This window comes from Poromitra crassiceps (genome assembly GCF_964638095.1).
Source record: "Poromitra crassiceps genome assembly, chromosome: 2".
Lineage (NCBI taxonomy): Eukaryota > Metazoa > Chordata > Actinopteri > Beryciformes > Melamphaidae > Poromitra > Poromitra crassiceps.
In genome coordinates, this window is record NC_139624.1 from 89237289 (window position 1) to 89265203 (window position 27915).

General features: G+C 49.6%; 1 protein-coding gene across 1 annotated transcript in view; it reads left to right on the forward strand.

Annotated features, from left to right (window-relative positions):
- The window catches only part of smarcd3b (SWI/SNF related BAF chromatin remodeling complex subunit D3b), a gene marked incomplete at its 5' end in the record, with an annotated part of 63129 nt that overhangs the window by 893 nt on the left and 34321 nt on the right, over positions 1–27915 (forward strand). Inside the window, one exon of the mRNA XM_083658026.1 lies at positions 19618–19817. Within this exon, the coding sequence (XP_083514152.1) occupies positions 19618–19817 (200 nt within the window). The remainder of the gene's footprint in view (positions 1–19617; positions 19818–27915) is intronic.

Genomic DNA, 27915 nt, shown 5'->3' on the forward strand with positions numbered 1-27915 from the left:
ACAGCTGTGACTGTGATCTTGGAACTTTGACCGACTTCAGTCTGCCACAAATAAACCAATCGTTTGCTGTAACAACATATTTGCCGGTGGTAGATCCACTGATGCTCCCTGGCATCTCTCCTTAACACTAGAGCAGTGCTTCTGCTTCTCAACCTTCTGCATATCAAGGCCCCCTCATTTAGTCCACATTAGAGCCACAGACCCCCATTTGATGAGAATTTGTCTCTCTGTCCCAAATTTGCAAATATTTGTCTTGTCAGAGATGATTTTGTCCAGATTTATATGACCATCTGCAATGAAGGTAGAGAGATAACCGTGAAGCTATGATCAAAACAGTCATCCTCCTACATTCTCTACTTGTTTCAACTTCTTAAAACTATTACGTTTAATAAGTCATCAATATGCTGGGAACCCCCTGGAACCCCCTCAAGGAGCCCTGGGGGTCCCCAGACGCCACGTTGAAAACCACTGCCCCAGAATACATAAATCGGGTCAGAAAAATTTGTCTGTCAATATTTCCATAATAAATTTAATTTATGATTACGCCGTTTCATTGCATGCTATGCCACTTTTCACTTTGCTTCAGACTTTTTCTCTCTGTCGTTTGAATCACTGCTGATACTGGGCTGGCTGACACCAGCTGGATTTATATACTAAGACAAGATGAGGTGTCGTCTTTTGGACAGGAGCGGCCATCATTACTGTGGGCTGTGGTGTGGTGAAGCCGTGCACCGCAGAGAGACACACTTTGGGAAACAATGGAGCCTGTGATTGATGAGCCTTACGAGGGTGTCCTCTCAACAGACCAATTAACCTTGATGAGGCTCGGGCTGGTCCCAGCCAAATATTTCGCCTCTGCTTCTTCTCTCCTGCCTACCCGCCTGTCTCTCCCTCTCCCCTGCCTACCCGCCTGTCTCTCCCTCTCCCCTGCCTACCCGCCTGTCTCTCCCTCTCCCCTGCCTACCCGCCTGTCTCTCCCTCTCCCCTGCCTACCCGCCTGTCTCTCCCTCTCCCCTGTCTACCCGCCTGTCTCTCCCTCTCTCCTGTCTACCCGCCTGTCTCTCCCTCTCTCCTGTCTACCCGCCTGTTTCTCCCTCTCTCCTGTCTACCCGCCTGTCTCTCCCTCTCTCCTGCCTGCCCGCCTGTCTCTCCCTCTCTCCTGCCTGCCCGCCTGTCTCTCCCTCTCCCCTGCCTACCCGCCTGTCTCTCCCTCTCTCCTGCCTACCCGCCTGTCTCTCCCTCTCTCCTGCCTACCCGCCTGTCTCTCCCTCTCCCCTGTCTACCCGCCTATCTCTCCCTCTCCCCTGCCTACCCGCCTGTCTCTCCCTCTCTCCTGCCTGCCCGCCTGTCTCTCCCTCTCCCCTGCCTACCCGCCTGTCTCTCCCTCTCCCCTGCCTACCCGCCTGTCTCTCCCTCTCCCCTGCCTACCCGCCTGTCTCTCCCTCTCTCCTGCCTGCCCGCCTGTCTCTCCCTCTCCCCTGCCTACCCGCCTGTCTCTCCCTCTCCCCTGCCTACCCGCCTGTCTCTCCCTCTCCCCTGCCTACCCGCCTGTCTCTCCCTCTCTCCTGCCTGCCCGCCTGTCTCTCCCTCTCCCCTGCCTACCCGCCTGTCTCTCCCTCTCTCCTGCCTGCCCGCCTGTCTCTCCCTCTCCCCTGCCTACCCGCCTGTCTCTCCCTCTCCCCTGCCTGCCCGCCTGTCTCTCCCTCTCTCCTGTCTACCCGCCTGTCTCTCCCTCTCTCCTGCCTGTCTGCCCGCCTGTCTCTCCCTCTCTCCTGCCTACCCGCCTGTCTCTCCCTCTCCCCTGCCTACCCGCCTGTCTCTCCCTCTCCCCTGCCTGCCCGCCTGTCTCTCCCTCTCTCCTGTCTACCCGCCTGTCTCTCCCTCTCCCCTGCCTACCCGCCTGTCTCTCCCTCTCTCCTGTCTACCCGCCTGTCTCTCCCTCTCCCCTGCCTACCCGCCTGTCTCTCCCTCTCTCCTGCCTACCCGCCTGTCTCTCCCTCTCCCCTGCCTACCCGCCTGTCTCTCCCTCTCCCCTGCCTACCCGCCTGTCTCTCCCTCTCTCCTGCCTGCCCGCCTGTCTCTCCCTCTCCCCTGCCTACCCGCCTGTCTCTCCCTCTCCCCTGCCTACCCGCCTGTCTCTCCCTCTCCCCTGCCTACCCGCCTGTCTCTCCCTCTCTCCTGCCTGCCCGCCTGTCTCTCCCTCTCCCCTGCCTACCCGCCTGTCTCTCCCTCTCTCCTGCCTGCCCGCCTGTCTCTCCCTCTCCCCTGCCTACCCGCCTGTCTCTCCCTCTCCCCTGCCTGCCCGCCTGTCTCTCCCTCTCTCCTGTCTACCCGCCTGTCTCTCCCTCTCCCCTGCCTGCCCGCCTGTCTCTCCCTCTCTCCTGTCTACCCGCCTGTCTCTCCCTCTCTCCTGCCTACCCGCCTGTCTCTCCCTCTCTCCTGCCTACCCGCCTGTCTCTCCCTCTCCCCTGTCTACCCGCCTATCTCTCCCTCTCCCCTGCCTACCCGCCTGTCTCTCCCTCTCTCCTGCCTGCCCGCCTGTCTCTCCCTCTCCCCTGCCTACCCGCCTGTCTCTCCCTCTCCCCTGCCTACCCGCCTGTCTCTCCCTCTCCCCTGCCTACCCGCCTGTCTCTCCCTCTCTCCTGCCTGCCCGCCTGTCTCTCCCTCTCCCCTGCCTACCCGCCTGTCTCTCCCTCTCCCCTGCCTACCCGCCTGTCTCTCCCTCTCCCCTGCCTACCCGCCTGTCTCTCCCTCTCTCCTGCCTGCCCGCCTGTCTCTCCCTCTCCCCTGCCTACCCGCCTGTCTCTCCCTCTCTCCTGCCTGCCCGCCTGTCTCTCCCTCTCCCCTGCCTACCCGCCTGTCTCTCCCTCTCCCCTGCCTGCCCGCCTGTCTCTCCCTCTCTCCTGTCTACCCGCCTGTCTCTCCCTCTCTCCTGCCTGTCTGCCCGCCTGTCTCTCCCTCTCTCCTGCCTACCCGCCTGTCTCTCCCTCTCTCCTGTCTGCCTGCCTGTCTCTCCCTCTCCCCTGCCTACCCGCCTGTCTCTCCCTCTCCCCTGCCTACCCGCCTGTCTCTCCCTCTCCCCTGCCTGTCTCTCCCTCTCCCCTGCCTGCCCGCCTGTCTCCCTCTCCCCTGTCTGTCTCTCCCTCTCCCCTGCCTGTCTCTCCCTCTCCCCTGCCTGTCTCTCCCTCTCCCCTGCCTGTCTCTCCCTCTCCCCTGCCTGCCCGCCTGTCTCCCTCTCCCCTGTCTGTCTCTCCCTCTCCCCTGCCTGTCTCTCCCTCTCCCCTGCCTGTCCGCCTGTCTCTCCCTCTCCCCTGGACTCAAGATGGAAAAGTCTTGTTATAATATTCACGGCAGGTTCCTCGTTGTGTAAACTGCAGAACAGAGAAATATTTAGACTATGGGCTATGCGGGACGATTGGGCGCAGTTTGCTAGCTTGTGGCGAGCGATGACGTTTCAAAGCTGGACTCTGTTTAATATGCAGCACACTGGACAAAGTTACATTTCTCTCCTGAGATAGACTTTTCAAAAGGCTGCTCACACTCCTTCACACTGTGTAGAGGCATTTACACATAGGCTAACAAGTAGGCCAAGGTCATTTTTCACTTTTTCACAGATTATGAAAGTGCAGATTGTAAGCTTTCAAATGATGTGTCATGTGTCATGGAAATCTGAAAATAGTTGAAGAAGATCTGCTTATTTGAATGTTCGGACTCCTAAAAGCAACATTCAGAGAAAACCGCCCTGTAAGTTGGTGAACAAGCTTGGTTTGCCCTGAACAAGCTTAGTTTGCTAACAAATTTAAAAAAGTATTTAGTGATCCTAAAACTGTTGCTTCTTATATTGAGTGCATTCTTCAACATCTAAACGTAATATGAAGGGGAAAACAAATATTGATTTGATGTGATTTGACGGTTGCGTACTTGTTAGCTCTTTCAGCAGACCGTGTCACATACTGTCTGCACAGATGCACACACACACACACACACACACACACACACACACACACACACACACACACACACACACACACACACACACACACACACACACACACACACACACACACACACACACACACACACACACACAGTGCTGCTCCTGCTGTCTCACCTCCTCCTTCTCTCTCACCTCCCCCTCCTGTCTCTCTCATTATCTGTCTCACCGCCCTCTCCTGTCTCACCCCCTCCTGTCTTACCCCTCCTCCTGTCTCTCTCATCTGTCTCTCCCCTCCTCCTGTCTCACCCCCTCCTGTCTTACCCCTCCTGTCTCTCTCATCTGTCTCTCCCCTCCTCCTGTCTCACCCCCTCCTGTCTTACCCCTCCTGTCTCTCTCATCTGTCTCTCCCCTCCTCCTGTCTCACCCCCTCCTGTCTTACCCCTCCTGTCTCTCTCATCTGTCTCTCCCCTCCTCCTGTCTCACCCCCTCCTGTCTCACCCCCTCCTGTCTCTCATCTGTCTCTCCCCTCCTCCTGTCTCACCCCCTCCTGTCTCTCATCTGTCTCTCCCCCTCCTCCTGTCTCACCCCCTCCTGTCTCTCTCATCTGTCTCTCCCCTCCTCCTGTCTCACCCCCTCCTGTCTTACCCCTCCTGTCTCTCTCATCTGTCTCTCCCCCTCCTCCTGTCTCACCCCCTCCTGTCTCTCTCATCTGTCTCCCCTCCTCCTGTCTCACCCCCTCCTGTCTTACCCCTCCTGTCTCTCTCATCTGTCTCTCCCCCTCCTCCTGTCTCACCCCCTCCTGTCTTACCCCTCCTCCTGTCTCTCTTATCTGTCTCTCCCCTCCTCCTGTCTCACCCCTCCTGTCTCTCTCATCTGTCTCTTCCCCTCCTCCTGTCTCACCCCCTCCTGTCTCTCTCATCTGTCTCTCCCCTCCTCCTGTCTCACCCCCTCCTGTCTTACCCCTCCTGTCTCTCTCATCTGTCTCTCCCCCTCCTCCTGTCTCACCCCCTCCTGTCTTACCCCTCCTCCTGTCTCTCTCATCTGTCTCTCCCCTCCTCCTGTCTCACCCCCTCCTGTCTTACCCCTCCTGTCTCTCTCATCTGTCTCTCCCCCTCCTGTCTTACCCCTCCTCCTGTCTCTCTCATCTGTCTCTCCCCCTCCTCCTGTTGGAGGTCTGGATGTGGAGGTGTGTGGAGGGCCGCAGTGTGCGAGGGCAGGGCCCGAAATTAACTTTTTGACCCACCGGCCAGTGGCGGGTAGATGGAAAACATCTACCCGCCAAGCATATTTCTTACCGGCCAAAAAAAAGTTAAGACGCTTTTTACCTCCGCTAAATTGACGACTGCATTCCATTCCACTCCAGTCATGTTTGGTAGCCTATACGGCAGAGCCAGAATGAAACAGTCTCACAAAGCACTTGTGTTAGCCAGCTGCGCACCAAAACACACATAACTATTATATCCTCATATATACTGTATCATAGCAACAAGTGCGAGCGATTGATTCATTGATTGATTGATTCGCCGACGTTAGGCTGTCAATTTACCTCCGCTAAATTGACGACTGCATTTCATTCCAGAGTCACGTTTGGTAGCCTATACGGGAGAGCCAGAATGGAACAGCCTCAGGAAGCACTCATCACCTTATTCTTTGCCCACACATGGACGCTTCCGCATTACGTCATTCCGTAATAGTATTTCCGTTTTGACTTGCCAAAAACTCCGCAGGCAAGATGGCTGCGCACACTCCGCATCTAAACTGGCAGAATTACTCCGCCATAAACTAACATATCTTGGCCAATACGTATGTAACATGCAAAATAAAACAACCCGTAATATCTTAATTTTATGTAGAATGCAGAGGATATGTAACTGTTTAGTTAAACTTGCATTCCAGGAATATTGTGCTCTTAAGATGACGTTAGTGGAGTCGAGGCTGTTGCGTCCTGAAACCCACTAGCGTAACCTATGTGCGATTCGAAATAACGCATCCGAGATAGAAACGTTATGAATATAGCCACGTTATAAACAACAAACTAACGCTGGTGATCCGTATGGAAACAGTGTTACTCGAAATGGTTAAAAGTTATTATCAATTTGGTCATTCAGTGGCATTTTACTGCCATATAACATAACTAACTAGTGGCTAACCACAGAAGCCACAGAAGGCAACTAGCGCTGAACCGGAAGAACAAATACGTTTGCGTTGAACGCGGAAGAGAGAAAAAGTGGGCGTGGTGAATAAGGTGAATACTACCGCACTGAACTAACGTTAATTTCAGACTGCTTCCTTGTATATTGTGGCTGGGATCAGCGCTCCCCAGCGCACTCCCAGCGTTTAACAGTCGGAAAAAGACGCTAAGGTGGACACAGGCGGCTACACACAGTTTTAATATTACATGACGACTATTTTGCGACCCGCCACGTGGCGGAGAGACGCCAAATCTAACTCGCCAAAGCTAAAATCTGCCCGCCATTGGCGGGTGGCGGGCTCTAATTTCGGGCCCTGTGCGAGGGGGAGAAACGCCTCCCAGCACCCTGATGATTAGCCTCATAATATGATATGACACATGCTAGCTTTGTCATTAGCAAGGTGTGTGTGTGTGTGTGTGTGTGTGTGTGTGTGTGTGTGTGTGTGTGTGTGTGTGTGTGTGAGAGAGAGAGAGAGAGAGAGAGAATGAGGTCTTTCACCGTAAATGTCATTTTTTCTTCGAAAAAAAAATGTCCTACCGAAAATGTAATTATGCTTGCTGTCCTCACCACGCCCCGCCTCCTTGCAACGCCCCTGCCCATGCAGCCCTAATCAGCAATGTGTAGCTAGGACGTCTCTAGGTGGTTAAAGGGTGTAGTAACTGGTTGCTAGGGTGTTCCGGCTGGTTGCTAGGGCGTTTGTAGATCGTTGCTAGGGTGGACTAAGTAATTATGGGGGGGGGGGGGGGGGGGGGCTATGTGAGTAGAAGCGGGAGGAGCCAAGGAATCCAGGCGCGGAAGAATTTTGATTGTAGACAGTACAGTTCAAAAGCTATGGACCAAAATGTAAAGAGGGCTGTTATAGCGCCACCGTCAGGTCAATTGGTGTAATTTATTTGTGGATAGTAAAAGGCCCCTCTGGGAACCTCCCTACCAGGTTTGGTCGCTCTATGCCATATGGTTTCTGAGATACAGCTAATTTAATGCAAGCTTTTGCCAGATTTATCGAAACCCCATGCAAGTCAATGGGGGGAAAAATGGCACTTAATCGCGAATAGCGCCCAGACCGCTCGATGAAACTCTTAGCAAAGTCATAGCACGAGTGTCATCAATGAGCCGCACGGGGGTTTGGACAAAAGGGGTTTGGACAAAATTCAAAATGGCGGAAAATCTAGTGAGACGGAAACGGGCGTGGCCTATATGGGTAGATGCGGAACGACCTAAGGAATCCAGGGCAAAAAGAAGTTTGATTGTGGACCATACGGTTCAAAAGTTATGCACCAAAACGTAAAAAGGGCTGTTCTAGCGCCACCATCAGGTCAATTGGTGTAATTTCTTCGTGGATAGTAAAAGGCCCCTCTGGGAACCTCCCTACCAGGTTTGGTCGCTCTATGCCAAATGGTTTCTTAGATACAGCTAATTTAATGCAAGCTTTTGCCAGATTTATCGAAACCCCATGGTCAATGGGGGAAAAAATGGCACCCAGACCGCTCGATGAAACTCTTAGCAAAGTCATAGCACACTTGTCATCAATGAGCCGCACGTTTTGAGGTCTTGCACGTCTATGTAGTGTGAAAAATTATTACATGCCAAACTTTTGGCAGATCGAAAAATAGGAGTTTAAAGATTGTGCCTTGAGCACAATAATGAGAGGGGTTTCAGTCAAAATCCTAAATCCTAATGGACTTGTCCGGGTAGTGCAGTGGTACATTCCCTTCCTAGCAACATGAGGGTCGCAGGTTCAAGCCCCCGTGTTGCCTCCGGCATAGTCGGCACAATACATACAGGCACAATTGGCCGTGTCAGCCGGTGGGGTATGTGTCCTGGTCGCTGTGCTTCCTCTGGTCGGTTGGGGTGCCTGTTTGAGGGGAGCGTGATCCTCCCACGTGCTATGTCCTGCCAGTGAAAGAGCAAAGAAGAAGCAGGCCAGCTTTCAAAAATGTAATAAGTCACTTGGGACGGCACAACGAACGTTTCAGCATCAAGCCTTCATCAGCGTTGACAACCCTTTGACAACGCGTTGACAGCACATGTATCGGAGGAAGCATGTGCTAGTCTACCAATCCCCAGATCGGCAGAGGGGGTGGAGCAACGAGTGGGACACCCTATCAAGGGAATTGGCCAAGTAAAATTGGGGAGAAACGGGGGGAAACAACTAATAAATACTAAATAATAAAATGAATACAATGGTCTTAAATCTCACATAAGGAAACCAACCTCCCATCCCATTGTCAATTTTCTGTACAGGTTTCCTATCACAACTGTGGGGCAGTGAGAGCCATTGAGGGATCAGCCATATTACAACCCACAGATTCATATCTTTAGTACGGTGTGGGTTAAGTTTGGCCTCTTCAAATCCCTTTAGCCTTCCCATAGATGCCAACACACGTCTCACATATCCATCCACATGCAGATTAGATTGCTGGCTGGCTGGCAGAGATCTGGGCAGAGTGTTGGAGTCAGTTCAGCAGGTCAGATTATAGTGTACCACTCAGCGCCAGTGTGTGGGTTTAGGGGAAGTGACTGTAGTACAGTAGAAATTCATATTATCCCGCTAAGCGTATCCTTTTGTGTCTGTTATCTGAGGCTCAAGTTCTCCAGACAGCCCGCAGTAACACCAGTATCTCTCCTCCTCTCTTGTGTCCACACTTCTCTGTGGGTCTGGCTGCTTAGTGCCTCGTCTGATGATGTGTGTGTGTGTGTGTGTGTGTGTGTGTGTGTGTGTGTGTGTGTGTGTGTGTGTGTGTGTGTGTGTGTGTGTGTGTGTGTGTGTGTGTGTGTGTGTGTGTGTGTGTGTGTGTGTGTGTGTGTGTGTGTGTGTGTGTGTGTGTGTGTGTGTGTGTGTTAGAGATAGGACGACATATTGAAATTCAATATATCACAATGCAAAAATGTGTCATGGGGCAGAGAAATGAATGGAGATATTATTCTGCTGTAGTAATCACAAATGAGACGGTCACTATTCATCACTATTTCACAAGCTCTCGATCCCAAATTATAATATAATTTGAGATGGAGAGCTTGTTAAATTATTAAATATTGTTTGCACTTTGTAAGTAATGACATTTTTAAATTGCTGTTTACATTCTGGCCAGCCAAAGTCTCTAGTTTGCTTGAAAGATTTGTGGCTCAGAAATAAAGATAATTCAGCAGTCAGATTTTGTTGTTGTGGAACTTGTATTTATGGCATGGTATCGTGGTTACATGTATCCAATCGTCAACCCCACATTGTGTATCCACATAAGATAAGCATATCGTCCCATCCCTATTGTGTGTGTGTGTGTGTGTGTGTGTGTGTGTGTGTGCACACGTGTGTGAGATTAGCATAAAGTGGGGCTGTCTGTAAAGAGGAGACTTGTGGGTACCCATAGAACCCATTCTTATTCAGATATCTTGAGGTGAGAGGTCAAGGGGCTCCTTTGAAAATGGCCATGCCCGTTTTTTCCTCGCCAAAATTTGGCCAAAATTTGGAGCATTATTTAGCCCCCTTCCCGACAAGCTAGCATGACATGGTTTGTTGGTACCATTGATAGTATAATGGTACCAATGAATGCCTTTATAGGTCTTCTAGTTTCATATGATACTATTCTCTTAACTTTCAGCCTCTGAAAGACAGTAATGTCGTGTGTGTGTGGTATATACAGTATGGAGGTGGGCTGCTGTCCAGCTTAGGTAGGAAATGGACAGAGAGGTAGCTAGATTTGAGCCAGAAGCTGCCAGAATCCCATAAACTGACCGCATGGTGCTATTCTCTTTCCATCTCTTTCTCTGCCTTCTCAATTCTGCTCACACCCCTCACAAACCACCCACCCCACCCCTCAGACCCCTCACCCAGAGTGACCACTCCCACCCACCCCGCCCCTCAGACCCCTCACCCAGAGTGACCACTCCCACCTACCCCGCAGCTCAGACCCCTCACCCAGAGTGACCACTCCCACCTACCCCGCAGCTCAGACACCTCACCCAGAGTGACCACTCCCACCCACCCCACCCCTCAGACCCCTCACCCAGAGTGACCACTCCCACCTACCCCGCAGCTCAGACACCTCACCCAGAGTGACCACTCCCACCCACCCCGCAGCTCAGACCCCTCACCCAGAGTGACCACTCCCACCTACCCCGCAGCTCAGACTCCTCACCCAGAGTGACCACTCCCACCTACCCCGCAGCTCAGACACCTCACCCAGAGTGACCACTCCCACCCACCCCACCCCTCAGACCCCTCACCCAGAGTGACCACTCCCACCTACCCCGCAGCTCAGACCCCTCACCCAGAGTGACCACTCCCACCCACCCCGCAGCTCAGACCCCTCACCCAGAGTGACCACTCCCACCTACCCCGCAGCTCAGACCCCTCACCCAGAGTGACCACTCCCACCTACCCTGCAGCTCAGACACCTCACCCAGAGTGACCACTCCCACCTACCCCGCCCCTCAGACCCCTCACCCAGAGTGACCACTCCCACCCACCCCGCTCCTCAGACACCTCACCCAGAGTGACCACTCCCACCTACCCCACCCCTCAGACCCCTCACCCAGAGTGACCACTCCCACCCACCCCGCCCCTCAGACACCTCACCCAGAGTGACCACTCCCACCTACCCCACCCCTCAGACCCCTCAGCCAGAGTGACCACTCCCACCTACCCCGCCCCTCAGACCCCTCACCCAGAGTGACCACTCCCACCCACCCCGCCCCTCAGACCCCTCACCCAGAGTGACCACTCCCACGTACCCCGCAGCTCAGACACCTCACCCAGAGTGACCACTCCCACCTACCCCGCCCCTCAGACCCCTCACCCAGAGTGACCACTCCCACCTACCCCGCCCCTCAGACCCCTCACCCAGAGTGACCACTCCCACCTACCCCGCCCCTCAGACCCCTCAGCCAGAGTGACCACTCCCACCCACCCCGCTCCTCAGACCCCTCACCCAGAGTGACCACTCCCACCTACCCCGCTCCTCAGACCCCTCACCCAGAGTGACCACTCCCACGTACCCCGCAGCTCAGACACCTCACCCAGAGTGACCACTCCCACCTACCCCGCCCCTCAGACCCCTCACCCAGAGTGACCACTCCCACCTACCCCGCCCCTCAGACCCCTCACCCAGAGTGACCACTCCCACCTACCCCGCTCCTCAGACACCTCAGCCAGAGTGACCACTCCCACCTACCCTGCCCCTCAGACCCCTCACCCAGAGTGACCACTCCCACCTACCCCGCTCCTCAGACCCCTCAGCCAGAGTGACCACTCCCACCCACCCCGCTCCTCAGACCCCTCAGCCAGAGTGACCACTCCCACCCACCCCGCTCCTCAGACCCCTCACCCAGAGTGACCACTCCCACCTACCCCGCTCCTCAGACCCCTCACCCAGAGTGACCACTCCCACCCACCCCGCTCCTCAGACCCCTCACCCAGAGTGACCACTCCCACCTACCCCGCTCCTCAGACCCCTCACCCAGAGTGACCACTCCCACCCACCCCGCTCCTCAGACCCCTCACCCAGAGTGACCACTCCCACCTACCCTGCCCCTCAGACCCCTCACCCAGAGTGACCACTCCCACCCACCCCGCTCCTCAGACCCCTCACCCAGAGTGACCACTCCCACCCACCCCGCTCCTCAGACACCTCAGCCAGAGTGACCACTCCCACCTACCCCGCTCCTCAGACCCCTCACCCAGAGTGACCACTCCCACCCACCCCGCTCCTCAGACCCCTCACCCAGAGTGACCACTCCCACCCACCCCGCTCCTCAGACACCTCAGCCAGAGTGACCACTCCCACCCACCCCGCTCCTCAGACCCCTCACCCAGAGTGACCACTCCCACCCACCCCGCCCCTCAGACCCCTCAGCCAGAGTGACCACTCCCACCTACCCCGCCCCTCAGACCCCTCACCCAGAGTGACCACTCCCACCCACCCCGCTCCTCAGACACCTCAGCCAGAGTGACCACTCCCACCCACCCCGCTCCTCAGACACCTCAGCCAGAGTGACCACTCCCACCCACCCCGCCCCTCAGACCCCTCAGCCAGAGTGACCACACCCACCCACCCCGCCCCTCAGACCCCTCACCCAGAGTGACCACTAGGGCTGGGTATTGGCAAGGATCTCACGATACGATACGTATCACGATACTTGGGTCACGATGCGATTGTATCACGATATATTGCGATGCGATACATATTGCGATATATTGCGATATTCTACAGAATTTACTCAAAAGTAAATAATAGAGCTAAAGATACAACACACTGTGTACCACCCAGGTAGTGTAATAATATGTACATCACTTTATACTGATAAGTTAGTGGACAAATTTAGTCAAAACTACTGAGTGTTGAGTGTTACTGAACGCATCGATATGGGAAATATCGATACAGTATCGATTTCGATTCATGTGTGTGTGTGTGTGTGTGTGTGTGTGTGTGTGTGTGTGTTCCTCCGGAGATTGGCAGTCTACAAATGACAAACAGTGTGAAATGTTTGGAAAGGGTGTGCGTACAATAACAGCTCCCGAGGTAATGAAACAACTGTTTTGTATCCTCCAACACTGCTGTTTCTCCCACATTCGCCCATTCTGCTACTACTGTGATACAAAATGTAACAGTCAATTGCGGCGCCTATTTGGAAAGTTCACATTTTTCCGAAGTGGGCGGGTCAGTAATTTGGATCTAAAGTATTACAGCTCTCGCAGCTGTTTTGCCATGTCTTTATACAGGTAACTTTGTCTAAAGTGTTACAGCTCTCGCAGCTGTTTTGCCATGTCTTTATACAGGTAACTTTGTCTAAAGTGTTACAGCTCTCGCAGCTGTTTTGCCATGTCTTTATACAGGTAACTTTGTCTAAAGTGTTACAGCTCTCGCAGCTGTTTTGCCATGTCTTTATACAGGTAACTTTGTCTAAAGTGTTACAGCTCTCGCAGCTGTTTTGCCATGTCTTTATACAGGTAACTTTGTCTAAAGTGTCACAGCTCTCGCAGCTGTTTTGCCATGTCTTTATACAGGTAACTTTGTCTAAAGTGTTACAGCTCTCGCAGCTGTTTTGCCATGTCTTTATACAGGTAACTTTGTCTAAAGTGTTACAGCTCTCGCAGCTGTTTTGCCATGTCTTTATACAGGTAACTTTGTCTAAAGTGTTACAGCTCTTGCAGCTGTTTTGCCATGTCTTTATACAGGTAACTGTTTGTCCAAATGGCTTAAAGGTTTAGTTGCTATTTTGAATGAAAGAGTCCTTTCAGAGAGGCAGAGAGGGAAGAATAGAATCTCAACATCTTTCCTGAAAAGTCCCAACGTCACAAGAGTCTGTCCTTTGTAGAATATTTATAGTTTGGTTCCTCAGTGAAAAACCATCACTGATCTCATCTTGACATAAGCGTTTCATTTTTTTGGATCAATTTGTGTTCATGCTGCACTTGAAGTAACTATATTTTCAATCAAAGGACAGGATCTTCTCTGTAGTGCTCTGCCTTGGAGCAGGGTTCTTTATATACAGTAGGATGTCTGTGCTTTTGCATGGAGTCAAAGGATGTCTTTGTCAGATATATACCCCACTTGGCCTCACCTCCCTTCAGACAATGTTGAGGCGGCAGGCGGCTGTTGCCATAAGAGTGACAAGCACAGGTGTGACCTCCCCCAGCTGTTCCCAGCCTTCAGGATGGGACTGTGGGGCTATAGGCTCCCACACTGTTGCATTGTTGTAGAGAGAGAGAGAGAGAGAGAGAGACAGAGAGAGAGAGAGAGAGAGAGAGAGTAACACACCATGAGGTCAGTTTATGGGCTTCTGGCTCAAATCTAGCTACCTGTTTAACAGTTTACAGTTGCCCTTTTTGGGAAAACAAAAACAAAGCCAAAAAGCAGTAAAAATTCAATGTGTGAGAAATCCCCTTAGTGGACAACAGATGTCTGCTATATAACATACTACTCTGATTTAAGGGTTTGTTAAGAGTAGTGTATGATAACATAATACTCTGATTTAATTTTTTATTTTAATTTTTTGTTAGTGTATGTTACCTTTCCAGCTTTCACGGCTTCAAAACGTAGTTGGGAAATGGGAAGCCTCTGGTGTTGTGCTAGCTAGCCTATTTTAGCTTAGCCTGGCTCGTAGCTGCTAACAAGATTTTTTGCTATTGGCTCATTTCCACCGCAGGTAGTAGCGCGATCCCGCTCCGCTCGACTCGATAAATTGTCTCATCCCACCGGTTTAAACTGTCCCAGCCCGGGTTGTATTGGGGTCGAGTAGTGCTACTTTTCGTACCTGCTTCGTCGAGGTTCTATTCTGTCAACCCGGGTTCATACGGTGACGTGAAAACATTGTAGACGACTGATTGGCCAGGCAGAATCGTGTTTACTCTATCTACTGACTGTCAATGTGCTGCATACCAGTTTAGTGGGCTTACATTCTCTTCTGTTATGTTATTTCCATCAGTCTTTGTGTTGCTGCCTTCGCCTCTGGTGAAATAAAGTCGTGGCGGTGGTTTCAATTGTTTTCAGAGTGAAAAAAGTCCGCTGCTCAGCAAGCTCCTGTAGTTAGTTGAGCTGCAGCGCTCCGCTAGGCCGCAGCGGGTGTTTGGTGAAGCCGCGGTCTTGCCTGGTGAGAGGCCGCGGGGTACAGGGCAAGCTTCACTCTGTTGCGCCTCTTCCGTCCGCGCGCAGCACAGCGCATGCCTGAGTTTGACTAACTACAAAGTTATATCCATTCTCCTGGCCGATTGTCAGATTCGCTCATGTACACTGTAGGTCATTTAGAGGCACCAGTATTTCAGTTTAAAAGTTCTGTGGATGGATTTAATTGTATATATAATTGTATAATTGTATAATAATAATATATAACATAACGTATGTTATAGCCTACTATGCGGGGGTGGGGGTGGGTGGGGGCAGATGATCTGCGGTGGAAGCAAAACGTCCATCGAGCCGAAACGATTAGAGCCGAGTGGGGACGAGCTGTGCAGGGCTGTTAAATGTGGTGGAATTGAGCCATAAGAGCCCGGACCAACTCTGCAGTGGAGAACTGGCACTTTATTTCAGTACAGCAGTGAACATACAGTAATGCAAGGCCTCTCAGCAATGTTCTAAGCTCTTTTCCGGCTAACGATGGTAACTTTACTGACTTAGTATCCTGCAACACTCTGCGGCTAAAAACACCCTCACTTCCTAGTACATCACCCGCACACAGGTTACCCACAACCCACCTTCTTAAAGTTGGTCACCATCCATTTCAATTGTTAAGGAGAATTCTGCAACAGTGTTTTGCTGTGAAACTCCACAAATGTTTTGTGCTAAAAAACACACACCCACCCTTCCATCGGCATGGGAATGAGTAGATAATGACGGAATTTTCATTTTTGGATGAACTTATCCTTTAAAGGGGCAAGGCTAGATAGAGCTATTCAAGTCATTCGATGAAAATTCATGTATTTTTTCATATCGCAATATACAGTATATTGCAGAAACAAAATATATTGCAATGCCAGTTTTTTTTTCTTCCAATATCTCATAGTGGATGGCATGGCACAACATTTAAAGCTGTACTAGGCCATAAGCGCCTTATATATATATATATATATATATATATATATATATATATATATATATATATATATATATAAAGAAAAAGCTGTACTAGGCCACAGTGCATGTTTGCGGCCCCAAATGGCAAGAAGAGGTAACTGTTTGTATTTTGCATGCACTAAACTGCACACATGTTTATCAACCCGGCTGTTCTGTGATGACTTTATATCTAAGGATAGTAAAGTAGAAGAGAGGCAAAGAGATGTGACGTTGTTGAGTCAAGGTTTCTCTGGACGGAGCTCTTGCTTTAGACAGTTTGCGTTTCACTCTTAAAGTTTCAATTTGTCACTTCCTGTACACAGAGAAGACCAGCGACCATAAGCAGAAGTTTAATTTGGGCAAATAGGACGCATCTCCAGCATCTCATTTAGGTATGCAGCCCCACATCATGATTTAGGCTGATACGGTATGGGTGCATTTTGACATAAAAATTCTTGCCTAGTGCAGCTGAACACTTGAATGAGGTGCACATTGTCGAGATGCACCAGTTTAAAGAAGTGATAATAGATGATAGAAAATGTATAAACGTTTAAATTGATCAGCATTGATCAACTGGACCATTACACAGGATCTAATATAACTACCCTAGCCCCTTGTCTCAAAGTCAATGTTTTTCTTTTTAAGGTTTTGGTTAGATGCCTGAAATAAGGTCTGTGGCTAACATAAGTTGAACACAAGTTGTGTTGTGTTCAGCAAGATCATCTTCACAAATGAACAGCACTTTTGTGATTTTTTCAGTGTAAATGTGATTTGTCAGAAATTGTGATCGCGAGAAAACACTTCAAACAATCATACAAATGGTGTGCACTTATGAAAATTATCTTGCTGAACACAAATATCTCAGTATAAACGTTTGTTAGCCACAGACCTTATTTCAGGTGTCTAACCAAAACCCCATTCAAAAACACATTGACTCTGAGACGAGGGAAGCAGGTGTTAGGACTCATTCCTGCAGCACTCTATAGTGATTCATGGGTGGTGCATTGGACACTCTAGTGATTCATGGGTGGTGCATTGGACACTATAGTGATTCATGGGTGGTGCATTGGACACTCTATAGTGATTCATGGGTGGTGCATTGGACACTATAGTGATTCATGGGTGGTGCATTGGACACTCTATAGTGATTCATGGGTGGTGCATTGGACACTATAGTGATTCATGGGTGGTGCATTGGACACTCTATAGTGATTCATGGGTGGTGCATTGGACACTCTATAGTGATTCATGGGTGGTGCATTGGACACTCTATAGTGATTCATGGGTGGTGCATTGGACACTCTATAGTGATTCATGGGTGGTGCATTGGACACTATAGTGATTCATGGGTGGTGCATTGGACACTCTATAGTGATTCATGGGTGGTGCATTGGACACTATAGTGATTCATGGGTGGTGCATTGGACATTCTATAGTGATTCATGGGTGGTGGCGGTGCATTGGACACTCTATAGTGATTCATGGGTGGTGCATTGGACACTATAGTGATTCATGGGTGGTGCATTGGACACTATAGTGATTCATGGGTGGTGCATTGGACACTCTATAGTGATTCATGGGTGGTGCATTGGACACTATAGTGGTTCATGGGTGGTGCATTGGACACTATAGTGATTCATGGGTGGTGCATTGGACACTCTATAGTGATTCATGGGTGGTGCATTGGACACTATAGTGATTCATGGGTGGTGCATTGGACATTCTATAGTGATTCATGGGTGGTGCATTGGACACTCTATAGTGATTCATGGGTGGTGCATTGGACACTATAGTGATTCATGGGTGGTGCATTGGACACTCTATAGTGATTCATGGGTGGTGCATTGGACACTCTATAGTGATTCATGGGTGGTGCATTGGACACTCTATAGTGATTCATGGGTGGTGCATTGGACACTATAGTGATTCATGGGTGGTGCATTGGACACTCTATAGTGATTCATGGGTGGTGCATTGGACACTATAGTGATTCATGGGTGGTGCATTGGACACTCACAAGTCAATTAGAAAATCTGCTTTTTATCATCTTAAAAATATAGCAAGAATTAGGGGATACATGTCCAGACAGGATCTAGAAAAACTAATTCACGCCTTCATTTATAGTAGGTTAGACTACTGCAATAGCCTTTTTTCTGGTCTCTCCAAAAAAGAACTTAGGCAACTTCAACTCATTCAGAATGCTGCTGCTAGAGTTCTAATGAAGACTAAGAAAGCTGATCATATCACTCCAGTTCTTAAGTCCTTACACTGGTTGCCAGTGTGTCAGAGAATAGATTTTAAAATACTGTTATTAGTCTACAAATCACTTAATGGCCTAGGCCCAAAATACATAGCTGAATTGCTCCCACGATACGAACCGTCTAGAACTCTTAGGTCAACAGGGTCCAGCTTATTAACTGTCCCTAGGATCAAATCAAATCACGGGAAGGCTGCATTTACCCACTATGCTTCTGCTAGCTGGAACAAATTGCCTGAAGACCTCAGATCTGCCCCAACCTTACTTACTTTTAAAAATAGACTAAAGACTTTTATGTTTACCGTCGCTTTTAACTGCTGACAGCTACTATGCAAACCCAATGAGTCCTCTTTCTGCAACTGCTGCGCCTGTTGCTTATTGCACTTTTTATACTCTTTTTTTTAAAGTTTTGTTAAATGTCCATTTTATTTCTTCTTTTCGTTTATTCTAATGCACTTTTTATACTCTTTTTTTTTAAGGTTTTGCTGTGATGCTTTTAAATGTCCATCTTACTCTCTTCTTTTATTTTATTTTCCTGTCAACCATTTTATGTGAAGCACTTTGAATTGCCTCTGTGTATGAAATGTGCTATACAAATAAACTTGACTTGACTTGACTTGACTCTATAGTGATTCATGGGTGGTGCATTGGACACTCTATAGTGATTCATGGGTGGTGCATTGGACACTCTATAGTGATTCATGGGTGGTGCATTGGACACTATAGTGATTCATGGGTGGTGCATTGGACACTCTATAGTGATTCATGGGTGGTGCATTGGACACTATAGTGATTCATGGGTGGTGCATTGGACACATGGGTGGTGCATTGGACACTCTATAGCAGTGGTGACCAATTTTTTTTTATATCCCCCCCCCCCCCCCCATTTTTGATCCCATATTTTATCCCCCATTAGTGCAAACTTAATTTCTTTATCCTGGTTGCTACTCCACCCTCTGCCTATCTGGGGAGAGCCGAAACTGGCTCCATGCTTCCTCCGAGACATGGGCAGTTAGCCAGCCGCTTCTTTTCACCTGACAGGAAGCTTAACCGGTAGGACATAGCACGTGGGAGGTTCACGCTATTCCAACCAGTTCCCCTCCCTCTGAACAGGCGCCTTTAACGACCAGAGGAGGAACCACATTAGCAACCAGGATATTGCATGTTTTTGGCAAATTGTCATGGCAAATTGTTTACAAAAGATGGACAATAAAGCTGATTTTCAAAGTACCTTGAGGATTTTTCAAGTTGTGAATTAAGTCAAATTTCTCTCTTGATTACAAAGGTGGAAAATACAACTGTTTTTAACGGGGTGTTTACTGATTAAATGTTTAAGCTAAGCGGTCCAAATGGATGGACAGACGCACGCTGCTCCATAATCAAGGTCCGATAAAACTCATTAAAAGCCTACACAGCAGATTATCTATCAGAACACTTTTAGCTTGTTGAAGCAACAGATACTGTACCCAATAATGATAGTGAGTGGAAAATCAGTAGTATGTTTGATTTTTCATGAAGAGAAAGCCGCACTGCTGGTATCAATACTGTTGCAATTGAGTATTGTATGCGTTTATGTCTTTTTTTGTATCAACACTTATCAGTACCTGTTGCAAATTGGTATTGTATCAGTTTAAAATTTTCAGTATCACATGTGACCCTCCTCCCCCCTTGTCTCCCCCCCAGCGTCCTGGCATGCCGTCTGGAGCGAGGATGCCCCACCAGGGAGCTCCCATGGGCCCCCCCGGCCCCCCGTACGGAGGGCCCCCCGCGGTGCGTCCCGGGCTGCCCGCCCCGGTGATGGAGCCCAGTCGGAAGAGACCCGCCCCCTCCCAGCAGGTCCAGCAGCAGCAGCAGCAGCAAGCTGTCCAGAACCGGGCCAGAAAGTGAGTGTGAGACACAGACGCCCAAACGGAATTGAACCGACAATCCTCTAACTCCTCTTCAGACACTGAATGGCTTTCTCAGCTCCTCCTTCCCCTCCACATGTCTGCTGTGGTGTGATACGGTTAAGAAAGCATCACCTAGGCCAGTGGTTCTCAACGTGGGGTTCGGGGGCCACCAGGGGTCGTTGAGCAAATTGATGAATTGTTAAACTTCACCATTATTTCATTTACAAGAAGTTAACACAAGAGAATGTAGAAGAATGGCTACAATACATAGTCATGGAATTCTGGACAAAATCATATTGAACAATACAAATATTCTCAGATTTGGGTCCGAGAGACAAAATCTCATCAAATGGGCGTCTGTGGCTCTAATGTGGACTAAATAATTGGTCCAATATGAAAAAGGTTGAGAACCACTGAGCTAGACTACAGCGGCTATGGTTGCACTGTTTCTTCAACCTGTCAACTTGACATGTTGACAGGTCTGTTGATGGCTTCAAAACCAAATATGCAAGTGGCCCAGCCTGCATTATCATTGGAATTCTACAAAATCAGGATGCAATCCAGCAACAATTTGCATACAAGCAATGCATAAGGTTTTGGGAAAAGTACACAGATATGTGTTCTCCTAAAATCCAATCTTCAGAATCACATCTCAAAAACCATGTTAACACGAGGAGTGTAACCATAACCGTTGTGTTTCTATCATCAGCTTTTAGTTCAGTTAAGTTTGCATATCCCTCCCACAGTCCCACTGCTTCATCCTGGACCCTGCTCCTCGCTCTGTGTGTCCACACTCACCCCCTGACATGACTGACTGTCTGTGCCCTCTGTGTGGCTTCTCTCTGTGTGTGTCCACACTCACCCCCTGACATGACTGACTGTCTGTGCCTTCTGTGTAGCTTCTCTCTGTGTGTGTCCACACTCACCCCCTGACATGACTGACTGTCTGTGCCCTCTGTGTGGCTTCTCTCTGTCTGTGTCCACACTCACCCCCTGACATGACTGACTGTCTGTGCCTTCTGTGTAGCTTCTCTCTGTGTGTGTCCACACTCACCCCCTGACATGACTGACTGTCTGTGCCCTCTGTGTGGCTTCTCTCTCTGTGTGTCCACACTCACCCCCTGACATGACTGACTGTCTGTGCCTTCTGTGTAGCTTCTCTCTCTGTGTGTCCACACTCACCCCCTGACATGACTGACTGTCTGTGCCCTCTGTGTGGCTTCTCTCTCTGTGTGTCCACTCTCACCCCCTGACATGACTGACTGTCTGTGCCCTCTGTGTGGCTTCTCTCTCTGTGTGTCCACACTCACCCCCTGACATGACTGACTGTCTGTGCCCTCTGTGTGGCTTCTCTCTCTGTGTGTCCACTCTCACCCCCTGACATGACTGACTGTCTGTGCCCTCTGTGTGGCTTCTCTCTCTGTGTGTCCACTCTCACCCCCTGACATGACTGACTGTCTGTGCCCTCTGTGTGGCTTCTCTCTGTGTGTGTCCACACTCACCCCCTGACATGACTGACTGTCTGTGCCTTCTGTGTAGCTTCTCTCTGTGTGTGTCCACACTCACCCCCTGACATGACTGACTGTCTGTGCCCTCTGTGTGGCTTCTCTCTGTGTGTGTCCACACTCACCCCCTGACATGACTGACTGTCTGTGCCCTCTGTGTAGCTTCTCTCTCTGTGTCCACACTCACCCCCTGACATGACTGACTGTCTGTGCCTTCTGTGTAGCTTCTCTCTGTGTGTGTCCACACTCACCCCCTGACATGACTGACTGTCTGTGCCCTCTGTGTAGCTTCTCTCTCTGTGTCCACACTCACCCCCTGACATGACTGACTGTCTGTGCCTTCTGTGTAGCTTCTCTCTGTGTGTGTCCACACTCACCCCCTGACATGACTGACTGTCTGTGCCCTCTGTGTGGCTTCTCTCTGTGTGTGTCCACACTCACCCCCTGACATGACTGACTGTCTGTGACCTCTGTGTGGCTTCTCTCTGTGTGTCCGTCAGTCTTTGTCGTCTGATTTGCCCCATCTTCTTCAGAAGGCGTCCACACAGCTTTAGACAACAGCATTTTGAATGCTCTGGGCTCTATCTTCCCAAAAGCGCTAATTTAGCGTTTGCGCTCGTTTAACGCCGTGCGCAATGCAAATTGGGGGCGGACACAAGCGCATGTCTGTGATAATTGTACTGGGCATTGGCTGCCCCATGCCAAAGCAGGCGTTTCAGCGCTAAAATGTGGGATAGATGGCATTACCCTATCGTCAGCAGCACGCAATTACTTTGCGCTAAGAGCTTTGACAAGGACCTCTTACGCGCAAATACCTCCTGCGCTGCGCTCCAGCGCAGTGGAAAGTGGAATTCCTTTTGGATATGTCATTACGCACAGCCTTGCCACGCCAATACATCAAATTATGCTGCTAAAATTGGGTATTAGCAGATAATTCAGTGAGGCAATCAACTATAACTCACTGAGAAACTTTTATCACATCGCAAAGAGGGAAATTAATTGAGAAAACTTGTTGGACAATCATGGACATAGGCTATTTACCTTCATAAGCCGGAGGGTCGTTGGCACCACAGACGATCATGTCAATAAGCTCTCTCTGTCCTTGCACGAGTGAGTACACTCTATTACGCATGGAGAGAATTACAGCATATTGCATGCCTCGCGCAAACAGCCATTGCGATACGGGAATCTGATTGGTTTTGATTGACGTAATGCCCAGCATTGCCTGGCCACGCCTGTGAATAATTCTGGTAGTTAAGACCGCCCAAATCCCGTTTGCGCAGGCATTTTGGGGTGCAGATGTTTTTGGCACGGCTCTAATTTGCGTCTGCGACACGTGCCGTGAACCTTTCCGCATCCCGGCTGAGAATTGCATCCCCAACATATTTCGGGGCTGTTTTAACTTAGAAATCAGGGAGGTCACGTCTAGCAGACAATTATATCACTTTTAAACAATTACATTTCTGTATAAATCATTACAATATGCTCCTGTGATGTGGGGATGCTGCCGGCGCGGGGGTGCAAAACTCGCCATAACACCTGGCGGACGGCGCAAGGCGGACTACTATCTTCCGTGACTTAAGGCCCACGCAAACAGGTGCGCAAGCGCTATTAGGGGATAGCGCCTGTCAGAAGATAGGGCCCACTATCTTTGGCTTAATTTCACTCTATCAGCTAGTCGACTACACCGTGACACGGGCCAGCCATAGAAAAAAGGTGACAGTGACATCAATTCCCTAGACCAGTGGCCTTGAATAGGGGGTCCGGGGCCCCCAGGGGTCTGCAGAGGTACTGCGGGGGGTCTGCCAATTTTTGTCAAAGTAGTTTGTGTGTGTGTGTGTGTGTGGGGGGGGGGGGGGGGGTAGACATACTATTGAGTAAACTCCAAGCATTAATAGGCAATAATAAGCTACGTTTGACAAAAATGATTTACAAATCATCTGACGCAAATGTAATCTATTAAAGGGGCCATATTATGCATTTCTTAATTTTGTATCATATATATGTTGTTACAATCTTGGATGGTCATATTAACTCATTGAGTGCCAGCCACTTTTGGAGAACGGACGCTCCCAGTGCCAGAGTTTCAGAGCGTTTTCAGTGATTTCTCGAGGCCCACAGAATATTGTGTGATATTACTATGTAAACACCGAACACGCACAAAGAACGAGGAGAGTCTATTGTATCATCAGCAAAAAAAAGTTTATTGATACCATTTTCCGTTCTTTAGTTATGAGCCGGAGAAGATAGGTTGTTTTAAGCAAAAACAGGCGTTTCAAATTAGAAGCTGAGTTATTCAGCCTTTTGTGAAATTAAGCATTTCAAGCACATTCACTGAGTCTGAAGCTAATATTTTCTGATGTAGTGACGTGGTGTAGTTGTGTGGTGCCCTGCGTGCCCCACCCCCCTCTCCCCCCCTCAGCTGCAAACTCCTCCCCACACTAACACACAGCCTCACGCACCCAGGTCTATTTTCGGAGTGCTCCGTTTTTGTGCGCCGGCTCCCAACATGGAAAAGCCAAACCGGACTGCTGAGAATGGTTTGGCCCTTCGGCGTCGGGTGCTGCTTTTCTGGCGGCTAATCGTGTGGAGAAACTATACAGCAGAGACAGAGAGGCTCAGTTGTGGGCACAGATTGACTGCTGTTCGCAGCCAACGTTAACTCCAGCCAGAGCAATCTATATGGCTCTGGCTGCAGCATGAGCGGTTTCTCTTTCATCACGGGGCTTTTTCCTGCTGTTTTCCTGACCTTTCTCTAATCTGGAGAGCACTGTCGCCACCTAATGGGTCTGTAAAATAGGTTATACACATTCAATAGCTCCCATATTTTTATAGGAGATGTAAGAGGTTTTGATCCACGTCCCACCGTCAAAAAACGCAATTGACGAACATACTCGTCCTTGGCACTCTACGTTAGTATTTGAATTGACGAACATACTCGTCCTTGGCACTCAATGAGTTAAACATGGGCTAAGCTTCAAATAAATATGTGAAAGTGTTTTAATGTTACCCCCATGCACCCCCCCTCCCGCCCATGAACTCTCGTAGACGAGATGACATGGATTTATGCCGAGAACCATAGTTTTGATGATGTCAGGTAGGACTTGTTACCCTGGCAACAAAGCGTTGCGGCCGGCCAACGCGCAAGGCGCGCACGCCCTAGCTCCCACCCTTCCCTGTGTTGACATTTCTCCAGTACACTGCCGACCGACACGACAGTAGTGCTGCTAATTTCCACTCGTCTCGGCCGTATCTGCCTTTCATTTTCACACAAAACAAGGAGACGACTTGGAAGTGAGCCAGGATGTAGGACTGAAGTGGTAAGTTCTGAAAATATGTGTCTCATTCCAGCATCGGTTGTACCTATGTAGGAAGCGCTAACGTTACTTACATTACGTCATTTGGCAGACGCTTTTATCCAAAGCGACTTACAATAACACATTTTTTTTTTGTCAGCAATAGAACAATCAACTATGGAGCACAGTCTGTGACAACTACAACTTCTGAAGGAACAGTGGTACAAGTTTAGGTTAGTGGTACAAGGTTGGTTAGTTTTTTTTTTTTTTTTTTTTTTTTTTTTTTTAAAGAAAGAAAGAGAGAGAACGAAGTTAGATCAAGAAGGGCCCAGATGGAGCCTGAAAAGGTGTGTCTTTAGTCTTTTCCGAAAGATCGGCAGTGATTCAGCAGTCCTGACCGAAGGTGGAAGCTCGTTCCACCATTGAGGTGCCAGGGACGAGAAGAGTCGAGATCGGGATGAGCGACTTTTGAGCCCCCGTAGCGAAGGAGGGGCGAGGCGACCTGCACTGGTGGAGGAGCGAAGGGAGCGGTGAGAGGTTTGGAACCTGACCATGGATTGCAGGTACCGGGGAGCTGTCTGGTGTACTGCCCTGTAGGCCAGTACCAGTGTCTTGAATTTGATGCGGGCCGAGATGGGAAGCCAGTGGAGCTGCTGGAAGAGGGGAGTGACGTGAGAGAATTTGGGTTGGTTGAATATCAGACGGGCTGCAGCGTTCTGAATGAGCTGAAGCTTACTTACCACCGACTGGGTAACGTTAGCACTTGCTATTAGCCTAGCAGCACAGCTGCCTTTCATAGACATGAACAACCGATGAATGACGAAGGCACACATTTTCAGAACTTGTAACGTTAGTCCAACTTGCTGACTTCTCCAAGTCCTCATTTTGGTTTGGTCCGTGTAGCCTTTGCTAGGAGAGGCACACTATAGTCACAAGCATTTGGGAAGTTAGCTAACTAGCTACATTAGCTGTTGTGTTGTGGCTTGAGTGTGAAGCTCGCCGGGCAGGGCGGGGAGCTGTAAAACAATTATATAAACGAGCAAGGGATTGTCAAAACGAATCTGACCATCGATAACAAACGTGACTTGGGCGTAACAAGCAAGGCTATCAATTGATATATCAACATCCCCCTAGCTATCTACAGCTCTGCTCGGCCCGGGCTGTGCCGGGACATTTCCTTCGGCGGCTGGCCGAGCAGGGCATCCCTTACAGCGGCCAAACACAAAAACTCCTCGCGCTGCCCTCCTGGAGTATTTTCCGGAGGGTGGGGGTTCAAGCACAGGACCTAAAACAGAGCGTTTCAGACAGAGGCTGAACTGAAGGGGGCAGTGAGAGCCAGTACAAGATAAACTGAGTTTTTTCAACTATGAATGATGCAATAAGTTACTCTACTGGAGGCCAACAATAAAATAATAATACATTATATTAGCAAAATATGGGCCCTTTAATAAAAAGAAGTATCAATTCTTGATATCCTGGTGTGCGCTGGATTATAAATGTTATAATAATATTATGTTATATTATGTAATAATATAATGATTATCATTATTATTTTATTTTAAATCGTAGTGGGGGTCCCTGCGCTGTTTCTCTATAAACCAAGGGGTCCTGTACAATTATTGGGCTGAAAAAGGTTGAAGACCCCTGCCCTAGATGCACAGACACAAACACACACAGACACAAACACACACAGACACAGACACAAACACACGCAGACACAGACACAAACACATGCAGACACAGACACAAACACACGCAGACACAGACACAAACACACGCAGACACAGACACAAACACACGCAGACACAGACACAAACACACGCAGACACAGACACAAACACACGCAGACACAGACACAAACACACGCAGACACAGACACAAACACACGCAGACACAGACACAAACACACGCAGACACAGACACAAACACACGCAGACACAGACACAAACACACGCAGACACAGACACAAACACACGCAGACACAGACACAAACACATGCAGACACAGACACAAACACACGCAGACACAGACACAAACACACGCAGACACAGACACAAACACAAGCAGACACAGGCACAAACACACGCAGACACAGACACAAACACACGCAGACACAGACACAAACACATGCAGACACAGACACAAACACACGCAGACACAGACACAAACACACGCAGACACAGACACAAACACACGCAGACACAGACACAAACACACGCAGACACAGACACAAACACACGCAGACACAGACACAAACACACGCAGACACAGACACAAACACACGCAGACACAGACACAAACACACGCAGACACAGACACAAACACACGCAGACACAGACACAAACACACGCAGACACAGTGGATGGATCTCTTTTTTTATGTGTTTTTTTTGGGAGGGGTTTCCCCCCATTTTCTCCCCAATTGTACTTGGCCAACTGCTGTCCTGCTCGTTGCTCCACCCCCTATGCCGATCTGGGGAGAGATATAGACTAGCACAAGCTTCCTCCTACATGTGCAGTCACCTTCCACTTTTTTTCACCTAACATCGGGGAGTTTCACCGACAGGTCGTAGTGCGTAGGAGGATCACACTATTCCCCCCAGTTCCCCTCCCCCCGAACAGGCGCCCTGACGGACCAGAGGAGGTGCTAGTGCAGCGACCAGGTTACATACCCATAATCCTGCTTCCCACCCACAGACACAGCCAATTGTGCCTGTATGGATGCCCGAGTGAGCACCGGCTCGAACCTGCGACCCTCGTGTTGGTATAGGCAGGGAATCTATCGCTGCACTACCCGGACGCCCTTAGATGCTAGCATTTTGAATGTCACATTACACACTGTCAGCTAGGTGACTACACCCAGCCATAGAAAAAAGGTCTGAACAGTGACATCAATTCAATAGACGCACACACACATACACACACACACACACACACACACACACACACACACACATACACACACACACACACACACACACACACACACACACACACACATACACACACACACACACACACACACACACACACACACACACACACACACACAGACACAGTGGATGGATGTCTTTAAGGGCAAGAGTGTGGCAGTATGGTCATTAGAAGCTAGATCAATATGCACACTCAGTGGACTACTCTCTCTCTCTCTCTCTCTCTCTCTCTCTCAGTATCTGCAGCACAATTGATCCACTTACAATTAAGCAGGCTTGTCAAACAGGTCAGGGGAAATGTTGTCCCACGTCGGGCCTCAACCCCCAGGGCGGCTGGCTGGCTGTGTGGGCCTGATCGA